Genomic DNA, 13,919 nt, shown 5'->3' with positions numbered 1-13,919 from the left:
AGTGGCCTAGACTTTTTTTCCTTCTTATTTGTTCCCCCCTATATTGAACATGTTATAGTATAGTATAGTACAGTATACTGTACCATAAATGGGAATGAGACGTTCACTTGTATTTAATCTACTCGATCTCATTCAATGTCACAGTGTCTTTCCTGGAGGTTTCATCATGGTGAGTGAAAGAGAGAGACCCACAGTTGGAGCCCTGCTGCCCTCCCTGCGGTCAGGCTTCATGTTTAACATCATCACATGTGACAGTCACCGAGGTGATGTAACCTAAACACTCCAGAGCCAGAGACGCACGCGCCCCCACACACACACACACACACACGCACACGCACACGCACACGCACACGCACACAGCACTCAGCACTCACACTAAACTACACACACCGTGACACTTCTCTTCCCCCCTGGAGAGACACAACATTCAATGTGTTCACGCCTCAGGACACACACACACAGTGCAGTGTTGCCATGTTCGCTTATTATAAGCGACTTTGAGCTTGATTTTCTGTAAATTTGCTTATATATATTGGTAGTTGCGGGTTGCTGTTTTTTGGGGCTTGTTTCTAAAGTGTAGTTGCTTATTTGGGCTTAATGTTGGCTTAATGTTGTTTAAAACCAGTGGCTCTCAAACTATTTGATCTCAAGGACCCCCAAATTAATGTATTTGTCCGCAGATCTTTTCTGAAAATACTTTGTGCCAGGGACCCCCATACCAGATTTGTGTTGTTAAAATGTTTCAAGATTTTTTTTTAAATAGCCGATGTAGGTTTAAAGTGCTCATAGTGGCCTATAGTTGCTTCTTTTTGGCTTGTTGTCATAGACCTGGTTGCTTATTTCTCTCGCAAAATCTGGCAACGCTGACACAGTCACGCGTCCTCTCTTCAGCAGAGCTATATAGCACAGATAATATTCATGTTCCATGTCATGATACACACTTCTGTTTACGTGTCCACCTGGAGGGGAATGTTATGTGTTTTCTTTTACAAAGGGCTCTGCATAATTATTTCATGCCCAGTGCAGTGACATAAGTTGGACCCGAGAGCGTTCAGCTCTGTATGCAGCTGTTGTGCACTTATGGTCAGCCCCCCCCCCCCCCCCCCCCGCATTAGGAGTCATGACTGCACTGAATAATTCATCTCTGTTTGAATAATTCAAGGTGAAAATGCATCATAGGCCCATTGTCCTGAACTTGAGTGAGACTGGACTTAGCTAATGAGGGAGAACCCTGAAGCATACGCACGCAGCCACGCACACACACACACACACGTTCATTCACATTTTGAGTCTGTTTTTATGGCATGGTGCGGCGTGAAGAAGAAGGAGTGTGTTTGTGTGTGTTTGTGACATCAGATATCGACAGGGACGCCATGCTGTTAAGTAGACCCTGTTTTGTTTATTTTGGTGTGTGACATTAATGGCCAAAAATCGGTAGCCTGGGACCAGACGAATCTGCGAGTGCAAAAAAAAATTGCACTCTGCGATTTGGGTCTGGCACCGCTCCATAGAGAATCCATTTCCTGCTCCAGAAGACGGGGGTAACCAATCAGGGCCCAGTATTCGAATATGGGACACTGTAATTGGTAGTTGGTTTGCAGGTCTAACCAATTGCGTCGAGAGTCATTATTTTGATCCCCCCCCCATGGAAAAAAAACTTCCTCATAGAAGCACCAGACTCATATCCAAGCAGTGATATAGTCTGTCTACGCCAGGCTAAAAAAATCGGATCACACATCAAGCATGTGATCAGATGCTATGCTTTTAATGAGAACGTCTACAATTTTACTTTCAGATGCTGCATGTCAACCTCTACTCGATTCCCATTTACATCTTAAAGATCCCATACGAAATATTCCTCAGATTTAAATGCACACAGTACAGACACAGATGTTGATATACATACAGTAGCCTGCATGAGCTCTGAATATGAATGTGCTCAGAACAATTAATATTCTGATGCAACAAAAAAAATAGGACAGACAATCTCATTAACATCCATTCAATGTGAGGCGATAGTGACAGTCTAAAGAGATGCTTAACAGGCCTGCAGGGTCCACTAGTAAAGAAAATTACATTTTCACTTTGTTCTACATCGGATCTTTCTTTTGCACCAGGTGTGCAATAGAGAATAATTATACAACCGTATCCCAAATTGACCGCATTCACAGTTCACACAGCAATCATTTTTCTCTTACATCACTGTTTTCTCAACCACCACCAGGGCTCCAAATGGACCCTTACAGGTCTGTAACTCTGAGTGTGTACAAATGGACCCTCACAGATCCATTTGGCTCCATTTGTACACTCTCAGAGTTACATTAACATTGTGTATTTTACAGTGTAGTGTAGATCGGGGTCCCAGAGATAACCCATTGTACTCTCTCTGGTAACTGGAAGGCTTGCCCCAAAACATACTCGCCCCTGTTTTTTTTTTTTTTCGCGGACCGCTCGCCCCCAGCGGTTCTTGTATTAGGTGGTGGTTGGTTAAGGTTAGGAATACGTTTAGGTTTAGGCATAGTTTTACTGAGGTTACGTTCAGGAATAAGGTTACGTTTAGGCACAGTTTTATTGAGGTTCCGTTTAGGAATAAGGTTACGTTTAGGCATAGTTTTATTGAGGTTCCGTTTAGGAATAAGGTTACGTTTAGGCATAGTTTTATTGAGGCTCCGTTTAGGAATTAGGTTTAGTTTTAACCATAGTTTTACTGAGGTTACGTTTAGGAATACCTGGTGGCGACCGCTCTGAGGTCGCCGGGATTAGACCCGGGGCGAGGGCGTGTTTTGGGGCGAGCGTTCTTGTATTCGGCTATATGACATAAGAGCAAAATGGTCGACATGTGAGAGCGCTCAGGTTAATATTGATTGTTGCTGTGATGGTCGCCGTCGTCGTCGTCGTCGTCGCCATCCTTGTAGCTGTCGTCGGTGGCGTGGCCGTCGCCTCCGTCCCGCTCGTCAGCGGAGTCGTCGTCCTCCGTGTTCACCCTCCCAGACAGCACGTCGTCTATCCAGTCCTCCAGCTCCTCGGCCGTGGGCAGGTCCTCGTCGTTGGACATGTCCAGCCACACGCTGTCCGCCTGGGAAACACGCGGTTAAAAGGTCAAAGGTGAAGATACACTTTATTCAGGTCAGTTACAGTACCAGGGAAGAGGCTTGCATAGTTTTACTTCTCTTTCAGCTGAAGTTTGTTTTAGTGTTTTCAGCACCCTCTGGTGGACCAATGTGAGGACAGAGTGACATCTAACATACAATTGGGAAGTTGGCTGTCTAACATACAATTGGGAAGTTGGCTGAAAGCAACGACCAAAAAACCCGACCAAAAAACCCGACCAAAAAACCCGACCAAAAAACCCGCTGTTGCCAGATCGTGCGCGAGCAACAAGCAACCTAAGCGAGCAACAAGCAACCTAACACACAAAGCTGCCCACTGCGCATGCGTCGACGCACTTTCTCTAACCAATTTACACCCACTTCACGCTTACAAAACCTGGACATGGCAACGTCGCTCATCGTTCTGTGATTGACAGCAAAAGCTGGCCAATCAGGTGGCGAGTTCGAGTGAGCCCGAATGGCTCCGAGTGCAGCCGACAAAAGACGAACGCCAGCCATTGTTTTGTGCGAGTGCCTTCATTTCTTACTTTAGCTTATAAAACGCTCTCAAACTTCTTCTCTGAGGCACGGAATTTACTTATAACATATCGTTTGGATAGAATTTAGTTGTTTCACTTCATATGTGTGCTCAATTATTCATGACAGAGCCTATTTAAAAATAAAAATTCAGAGAACCGGCGACAGAATTTTCGCTGACGGACAGAGAGAGACATAGAGGGAGAGGGAGAGGGAGAGGGAGAGAGAGAGGGAGAGAGAGAGAGAGAGAGAGAGAGAGAGAGAGAGAGAGAGAGAGAGAGAGAGAGAGAGAGAGAGAGAGAGAGAGAGAGAGAGAGAGAGAGAGAGAGAGAGAGAGAGAGAGAGAGAGAGAGAGAGAGAGAGAGAGAGAGAGAGAGAGAGAGACCCTCTGGGTTTTTTTTTTTTTTTTTTTTTTAATCCCATGATTTTGTACCCCCAAACGACATTTTCTTTGGGGGGGGTAGGGGGGGGGGGTACTAGAATTTTTAGTACTTCTAGTACTATACATACATACATACATACATACATACATACATACATACATACATACATACATACTTGTAGGAGCCGTATGTGACTTTTTGCCTAGTCTAGTGTTTTATTATTATTGACATTATTATTGCACACTTGATTGACCGATTGGGCACTGCACTGTTAGTGGTGGGGGGCGTGATCACAGGAGCTGGGGCGCTGCCATAATAATGAAACATGGCGTTCACCTGGGCATAGTGTATGGGAATCTGGATAGAGAGGGGGTGAGCGTGTGGAGCCGATAATTTCTGTTGACCGCAACAAAGTAACGTATCATATCGCACAGTAACATCCACGTTTAGGTATAATAGTATCATGCTGGGAACTGTTGTACTTAACCTGCTTTGTGGAGAATAAATGGTCAAACGCGCACAGGATTGGAGTGGACCTGAATTCTTGTGCATGCGTGTCATACAAGTGTCTCTCCCATGTTTAGCTCCTCGCGGCCTTTTAAACAGCCGCAATACATACATACGTACGTACGTACGTACGTGCGCCAGACAAACCAACAGACAGCCTTGTTACCTAACAATAAAAGTTTCACACTCACCTCACTAATAATTAAATATTATTAAAATATTTGTTGAGGACCTGGGGGGGTGGGGAGGACCACAGATGTGCCCTTGAGTAAGGGATATACTGTTACTTGTGCTGCTGCTGCTCAGTAGCCAGCAGTAGAGGACTGTAGCTATACTGAACAGCCTCAGGCTTTCCATTCCCTTGGAGAGAAGGCGATAACACATAGGCTACGTCTTGTTGCCCCAGGACAGAGTGATGCCTCCTCTCTCTTTACTATGATATGGAGAGTATTTATAGGCCACAATGCCATGGTTGCATCACATTCACCGCGAGGGGAATAACGTTTTTTTTTTGCCTGGCACATCATTGTTAATTCATGCCCAGTGGCACAATTAACTGCTTTAACCCTGGTGTCCCTATTTTGGTAAATTTTATTTGGTTGTGAGCTTGTAGAGCTGCTATTTTCCATGTTTTTGAAATAGTATATAATAATAGTCGCTAATTAAATCGACAAATCGACCGGGAACTCTTACTTACGTCTGTGACGTTTACCACTCCAATCTGTGGTCTGAACAGGTCCAATTTAAATGTCTTTTCCCAGTAGGTAGTCAGCTGCAAGGACGAGAGCCAGAACAATGTCATCTGCGTGAGTAATATTCTTTCCAAGCAAAGTCAAATGGCTGCACATTCCCCTAGCAAGGTAAGATTGACAGATGACTTGTTATTAAAGTGATTGATTGATGCACAGTACCAAAGGGAAGTCATCCGGGTCGATCCACACGATGCTGAGCTCTGGGTTGTTGGTGTTGTCTCTGGCCACGTCTTTGAGGATCTCCAGGAACTCATAACCATCTGGGAAGGAGATGTCGGGTGAATTTAAACCTCGCTTTCAGTTCAATTCTAACCGAAGGCCTTTAGTGTTTCTCTCCTGTTCCATTCTGTCTCTTTCTCCAAATTCCTACTAATCTGATTTGATAAACTGTGTCTGTTCTTATTTTTGATAGATTTTTAATTAATAGAAAGAAAGATACTGATGATGGGGTTTTATGGAGCAAAAATGTTCATACCTGGATCCTCTTGCTCAGCGAAGGCAACAATGTGAACTCCATCCATGTCATCCTCCTGGGAATATCAATGTTTCTGTTTACAGCATGCATCAAAACAATACGACATGTACATTATTTATCCCTCCTCACACACACACACACACACACACACACACACACACACACACACACACACACACACACACACACACACACACACACACACACACACACACAGTACATAATGCTCTTTTCCTATTAAGTTTATAGCCAAGTTTCAATCAATAATACCAAGGCACTTTGACTTCAAAGTAAAATAGAGATGCACTGAGAGGAGCCACCAAACTATCAATGTTTAATCCTAATGCTTTTAGTGGGAATAAAACTGTGTATAACAAATGGTTACTGCTCCCCCCAAAAACAGCTAAATCTGAAGGACTCACCCATGTCTCAAACATATCCTCTGCACGGAGCTTCCTCAGAGTGGCCCTGTGGAGAACATGTTTAAACTGCTGGCTTATGAGGAAGCCACAATGAAATATCCTGCTTCAGTAAAGATACCATGGATTCATCAGTAATGTCATAACTAAGCATCGATATAGTCATCTGGGCCGTGAACCACAAAACCTGCATCATTTTCACATTAAGACTAAATCCCACTTTGTTGCACGACCCTGTGTCACTCAACAAAGATGACACGTTGACACTTTTTCAGTTGTCATTTTGGTCGAGCGACACTTGTCGAAAGGGTTGTGCAACAGGCTCTACTGGAGACACACTTCTGATTGTTATTTTATCCTGTGTATCTTTATAGACGTGATGCCACATCAACCTTCGGTGTTGGGTGACATAGTCCACAATGTCCATTTCTGACAGAGGTCTGCCTGGCAGGACGGCTGGTTCCTCCATGAAGGGCTCATAGAAGTTCACCTCGTTCATCTTCAGGGACAGGTGCTTTGCTACCTGTAACACGCACACACATGCGCACACACAGGTTATCATGGCTGGATGGAGGAAAAAGTCACAGCAAATGGTTCACTTTTTACACTCTCAAGAGTTAAATTAACACAAAAGAAATTGGGTCTTCAATTTGAATTTTAAGAATAGAATGCATTTTCAGTTTAAGAATTAGTTTTCTCAGACGGGTGGCCGGCCTATCCCTTAGAGATAGGGTGAGAAGTTCAGTCATCCGTGAGAGACTCGGTGTAGAACCGCTTACTCCTTGACTTGGAAAGGAGCCAACTTAGGTGGTTCGGGCATCTAGTACGGATGCCTCCCGAGCATCTCCCTAGGGGAGGTCCTCGCTGCATGTCCCACATGGGAGGAGATCCCCTGGCAGACCAAGGACCAGATGGGGGGGGATTATATCTCCACACTGGCCTTGGAACGCCTCGGGATCCCCCAGGAGGAATTTGCTATTATTGCTCTGGAAAGGGAAGTCAACAGAGAGTGAGCTCTCTGTTGGAAGTGTTACCCCTGAGACCCGATTCCGAATAAGCGGTTGAAGATAGATGGCTGGAAGAAGCTTGTTTCTTGCCATTTTGTGTAAAGTCACTTTCTTCATTGTGCTAATATTCACTACTACTGCATTCACTACTAGGCTACTGCATATTAGTGTTGAGTGTATGTATAAATGAAACATGAGCTCAGAGATTTGTCTGGTTCCAAGTCTATTTAAGAAGACTCACATTTAGATTTGTCTCTTGGATGAGCGGTAAATGTTTGATCCCTCATGTGGGAGACCCGAGTTCGAATGAGGAACTTCATAAAAGCTGCAGCTTTAAGAAGACCGATGTGTAGTTTGACATGCAGACTCGTTGATTCAGGCACTAGTCCAACATTAAGACTTGCATTTACATCACCTACTGTAGAGAGAGAACTTACTGCTTTGTCAAATGTGGCGAAGAACTTGATGTAGGGCTGAAAACGCTCCGAGGCCTCCAGGAAAGCTTTGTAGTCTGAGAGAGAGAGCGGGGGACGGGACAGGTTTACGTTTAGAGAGAGGGAAGCCACGGAGACATGTAGAAAATGTATGATTTAGTCAAACATGCAAATACTTCACTAAATGGAAGGAGGCTATAAATAAAACATGCAGAGAAAGGGGGAGAGAGTGGATTTTGAGATGCGGCATGATGGCAGAGACAAAACCACAGAACCAGAGTACACAGTGTTAATTTAACTCTGGGAGTTGCAAATGGATAAATGAACACTGAGGATTTTACTGTGTAAGGCAGGGCAAAGTCAAATGAATTGAAGTTTTAAAGAAATGTAACCTGGGATGTGATCAGAAAAGGAAGCAAAGTGAATCCCAGACAAAGTTCCCACCGTGATTCCCCTGTCTTTACCCAATAAACAACCCCCCCCCCCCGCTATTCATTACGCTTGCAGCGTGCTGGGCTGCACTCCCAATAAGGTCATGACCCTTGGGTCACGACGGCCGAGGACCTGCTGCAGACAAAAATGGGTTCCATAATGAAATATCCCATCACTGCCATTGGTATCTGTTTTGTGCCCAGTTTTTTCTTGCTTTTTCTTTTCTTGCAGAACTATAATTGCAGTTTGACCTCCTAGGCGTAGAACTAGAAGCTATTTAAAGGATCTCCTGAGACCAGTCATGTGCAGTGGACTAGCTGCGACCGCAGCCTCCATTAGTCTAGCTAGCACTGGCTAGTGTGTGGAGAGCACAGCAAAGCTGGTTTGAGTTTGGCGAAGCAGTGGAGATGCTTGAAATTGCCCCCTGCACATCCAATATCACACTGGATCATAACAAAATCTTTAAATAAGGATTTTTTTGTAGGGCCCTCCCGTCATCAGCTTAAGCAGATAGCATACTTGTTGGGGAAACGAAGATCAGCGAGGTCGTATGAACAAAATGCCGTGATTGCTCCGAAAACAAACAATTTAACACATTCCCTTGCTGAAGTTTTTGCTGCGCTTTGTGCACCTCCAACATTTTCGAACTAGCCAAAATCACTGCAGATGACAGCGATGCGATCATTGTGTGTGATTAGTTAGAAATTCAGATTCCATTCTAAATGGGCCTGAGTCTTAACCAATGGAACGTTAAGCACTAAAAGCGAAAACGCATTGAGTATAAATTAAAACAATTTGGTCCACAGAGATCGTCCTCGGTTTCGGCATGTCGATTCCTATCACATACTCACAGTTTTCCCATGTACGTACTGTATATGCAGGTGCATGAATCATTACACTCCTTTGTACACACACACTGCACTGTATGTCTGTATGTGTGTACATGTGGGATAAAACATGGAAGAAGGGGTCTCCCTGACTAACATGAATCTTCTCCCTTGAAGTAGCCAATGAGGCGGATGTCTTCTTCCATTCGCTCAAACGCCCGAAGCTCCATGGAGTTGCTGATGAGCTCCACTGGGTCCTCCAGCACCTGCGGGTCGGTATAAGAGACCTGTGTGATCTGTACTACCCACATATACTGCACCCCCTTCCTGACCATTTCATATTTTAGGCAAGCTTTGAAAAATCTGTGTGTGATACAAGATATGCCTCTGATATAGCTACCTCTGAATATTCTATGCTCTGTCCTACTACCTTTAAGAAACACAGCTGTCTCTATTTCAACAAGGCCTTCATGAGGAAAGCCCCGGGGGAAAGGACATGGAATCCATGGCAGAATCCACTCCTGTTAAGTCTTGCATTGCTGAGAATTACATCATTTACAAGCACTTTAACGAGGCTAAAGCTGCTAATTGCTAGAGCGGTGGTATTTCATTATATGCTATGGATGTCCATGGAGAGTGCATGCAGGTTTTTCCATTCCAATCCAACACCATTGTGAATTCACCAATGGGCTTTTCTGTCTTTCTTGTTGAAGGTGTGCTGATTAGTGAAACCACCTGGTGTGTGGGGTTTGGTTGAAATAAAAACACGAAAACCGTCAGATCTCCATAAGCACCATGAAGAGTTCACCGTGAGATACCCAGTACTCACAGAATACATTCCCCGCCCATACTCACATCCAGCAGAAACTCCACCAATGTGTCTGCCGAGAGCTCGCCATCAAACTCGATGACACGATCGTCCTTGAATACGTACAAGCTGCCCACCTCTTCCAGACCTAATGTTGAAACAGGAGGGAGGTCAGGTAAGACATTTTAAGGAGTGGTTGTGGAGAGTTATCATGGTTTTCGTGTGTGAAAGAGAACATCATTTAACTGAACTATGAATGCTCATAGTAAAGACCAGTGTCAGACTTCTGACAGAATTCTGTACAGCGATAGTCAACAAGTTAATAATGACATCTTACGATCTTCGGATGTGACGATGGATGAGATAGGATACGTACCTAGTTTTCTGGCCACTTTGACGTCCTTCTGAGAATCCACCATCCCAAATCCAATGTCTCTGTCCTCCAGGACCTGAGCTGTCAACTGGACATTTTCACAAAGACACACACTGTTAGTCATCATCATCACCCAATTCATTATCTACTGAATTTTTGTGTGTCTGAGGCACATATTTCCCATGTATTTGAGATGTGATTGACCTAATCTTGAAACAGATTGAGGTGGATACCACCCATGACGACACATTGATATTGGACAACACACTCCATATTTGGGTGTACCGGCAATGGTTATGGCCGATTCATAGTGACATGAGCGTGACTACCTTAAGCTAATTTAAATATATTAATGTTTTCTATAAAACCTTGAAAAATGAGTTTTCATTGTGGTACCGATAAATAGGAGAAAATGGGGTAAATATACTAGTACCATTGATCCAAGCCGGAACACAATCAATTGATTGATCATTAAAACGCGGCCCACCCACCTGACCGCTTAACGCGGCAGCCATAGACTGCCATGTTAAGTGATCAGATTGGTGGACCGGGAACGCTTTTCTTGAGGGTGGGCCGAGAAAAATGTAAAGCGAACGATTTTCTCAAGGGCGAACCCGAGAACGATGAACGATCAGGGGCCCTGATCGAGAAAGGGAGGAAACCACTGTTCTACCACAATTGTGTAGGTACTCGGTAGTAAGATAGGGTGTGGTTCCCCGAATACCTTACTTGGATAGGATGAGATATATATTTTTATTTTATTTTTTAGGATAGCTCATTCCGAGTCAGAGCTAATTTTGTTAGACTAGTGCTTTGTCTTTTCATATAATTTGTATTTAACTTTTATGTAACCATGCGGGTAACTTAAGAATACATTCTTATCCACAAGGATGGCCTGAGGACTAGCTCCAGCTCTAAGGCAGGCATGCGGTGCCTCAAGGACACTGGCAGGCATACATTCTGTCTGTGAGGAGAAAGCTCCACACAGACGCCAGAGAGCCAGTGTGGTTTGAACCCAGGGCCTTCTTGCTGTGAGGTAACTGTTCTAAGGAGTTGAACCGCCACTAGGAGACCATTCAGAGCAGGTTAACTCACTCTGTCAGTACACAGGCATCCACAGCAGCTGACTGTGTCTGTATCAATAAATCTTTTGCTTTAGCTGTGTGAATGCTGAGACCCCTGTGGAGTTTCTCAGTTGGAGAGAAGCTGCTGTGCATATCAACTCCGCTTGCCTTTCAGATTGTGTTTCCCAAGAAGTGCTGCAAATGCCGTTGAACTCGAGAAACGCCAGCTCAGTTTAGCTCATGCTGTTGCTGGTTGATCAGTGCTTCTAACTGTGTGCAACATGACAAGAATGTCAAACAGTGAGAACTGGAAGTTGGGTTAACGGGGAGCTGGTGTTGAATGCTAAGTTTTTCAAGTATGTGAAAAGCACGCTTGAGGATTGTAACAAAAGTAATTCTCTCATAAACACATTGTAAAAAAAAATGAATTCTCCGTCCTGTTATACTTGTAACAGTATTAGGGCTCCAAATATTGATTATTTCCTTTATTCTAGCAATAATTTCTTCGATTGATCAAATATTAAAGTCGTTTTTTTTCCTATCCTTTTGCGTAATTTTATATCAAGACTAATGAATCCTTTATAATCACTAAATTGACTAGTCTGATTAAGCACTTGTACTTTGTCGTACAACGATGTTTGTGCAACGGTGTTTGTGAGCTTGCAGATCTACTATTTTTGTATTTAAAAAAAGGAAACTTTTAATCACTGACATTTTTTCTAAATCGATTACTAAAAGTTGTTTTCTTTTTTTTAAATCATTGATTAAATCAATTTGTTTGATTAACTGTTGCACCCCAGTATAACAATAACTAGTATGTAAGTATAATTATGTAACAATGTATGAACAACAGCCCACAGACTGGAAGAACAGACTTGTTTCTGGTTCAAAGCCAGATAAGAAAGCATTTCGGGAACAAGCTATAATTAACGTAATGGCCTAGAAACAATCCCTGGATACATGATATGAACCCCAGAGGAGCAGCCATCATAATGGTCTGAAAATCACTGCGTGACTATTAACATGAGGGAAAGCAGGTAAAACACTAATGTGTCCATCAAACATTTATAATGTTATAGAGACTTTCCCTTGTGGATTCTTATCTTTTATCTTTTTGTATTTGTTTTAAATTATGTAACGAGAATCATCTTTCATTTCAGCTGGTTGTAAAAGGTCTTGGTAAGCTATGTATGTTTTTCAGAAGGGACTATGAATACAGGTTGTTGTATTGATCCACACAATTTGCAGACAGGAATCATGAAATATTCAGTATGATATTTTCCAAACGGGGGGGATTTGACTACATAGTGACATGTTATGACAGGTTGGAGAAAGAACAAAATGGGGGCAATTGCACCCCCCGCACCCCCCCCTGCTACCCCAGGGGGATGTAAGCAGTAGCTCACCGAGACATTTACAGTACATTATCAGTGACATTGAATCTATTAGGCTACTGTGTGTCATGACAGGTAGATCCCAGCGCGCCATGGATCCCCTTTGATCAAGGATAATGACTTGTTCCCCTACAGCTCATATGGGGTATTCTTACTCTGGGGCAGTAGGCTACTGTGCCGCGCTATTTTCAACAGCTTCCACACAATTGCATTTCATTTGCAAGTGCGATTATGGTAGAACACCCTAGGCAAGTCTGCAGGCAAGTCAGTGCTTATTCATGCACAATAGAAACAGCCTTCTCGTGAATGACTTAATTCCAAGATGTGATATCTGTCGCTGGTCACTAATGATGGTAATATCATTGCAAGCAATAGTAAAGTTAAAACTATAGAAAGGGAGATCTGACATCAGATATGTATTACACTGAAAATGGCACCTGTACCCATTTGCCCTCTCACTTTAAAGCATGCAGCGTCTGTTTTTCACAGAGTCCAATAGAATGGAAGGAAAGGTCTCTCAGGTGCCAATTTCATTTTTTTGTGCAAAATAAGGTTGTTGTTGTGCAGCATAATGGTGACACTTTTAGACTCTACACACACACACACACACACACACACACACACACACACACACACACACACACACACACACACACACACACACACACACACACACACACACACACACACACACACACATACGTGTAGATTGGAAGTGACAATATTTATTTTTGAGCTGCGGAGGGTGGTCACACTGGTTGAGTTGCCTACAACTCTGTGTCCAGTTTGACTACAAGATGTACTAAATCAACTCTGATGGACTTAATATGAATGCTAAGCCACTAAAGCCAGTGTTTACATACAGTCGATGGAAACATGTCCCCAGGACTTTTTTGTGTTATTAATGTCTTAATGTCTTACTGTACCACGTGATGTATGTAAGACATTAATTTATTAGTCATTACAAGACTAGTAAAGTATTCAAATCAGTAATCAAAGTAATGAAATAGGATAAGATAAGATCAGATAAGATAACTTTTATAGAAATCCAGGTGTCATAGTAGCAACATCAGTACGAGTGAAGAGTCAAGAATCTAACCAAAGTCCACATATAATTCATTTTGACCGTGTCTGATTGAAATCCAAAACCTCACACATTTGCTTACCTCCAGCACCAGCTCTGTCATCTGGAACTGCTTCTGCAGGCCCTTGCTGGTGGGCAGCGGCTCATGGTAGAACAGGCACAGCATGTCGTATCTCTTCAGAGCCTTCTTGAAGTTGCGCTCGTTGATGTCCAGGACCCTGTCCTTGCCGTCGAAGTTGGGGAACTCCAGGCCCTCCTCGGCCTGGCAGAAGGACACCAGGTGCAGGAGGAGGAGGACGACGGGCCCCACAGATGATGGCCACGGACTCAGCAT

At 43.5% G+C, this 13,919-nt stretch overlaps 1 protein-coding gene across 1 annotated transcript; it reads right to left on the bottom strand.

Moving 5' to 3' along the window:
• Positions 1–2,839: 2,839 nt before the first annotated feature.
• LOC308080574 (calsequestrin-2-like) lies at positions 2,840–13,919 on the bottom strand (the record flags this gene model as incomplete). The annotated part of the gene is made up of 11 exons (XM_080422468.1): positions 2,840–3,076; positions 5,214–5,288; positions 5,428–5,528; positions 5,744–5,798; positions 6,166–6,211; positions 6,555–6,685; positions 7,607–7,680; positions 9,020–9,128; positions 9,718–9,818; positions 10,047–10,131; positions 13,668–13,919. 11 exons carry the CDS (start codon positions 13,917–13,919, stop codon positions 2,855–2,857), a joined length of 1,251 nt encoding a protein of 416 aa, XP_080278594.1. The 3' UTR covers positions 2,840–2,854.

The sequence above is a fragment of the Gymnoscopelus braueri genome, assembly GCF_963280865.1.
Source record: "Gymnoscopelus braueri genome assembly, chromosome: 24".
Lineage (NCBI taxonomy): Eukaryota > Metazoa > Chordata > Actinopteri > Myctophiformes > Myctophidae > Gymnoscopelus > Gymnoscopelus braueri.
This window is presented reverse-complemented; position numbering and strand designations above follow the sequence as displayed.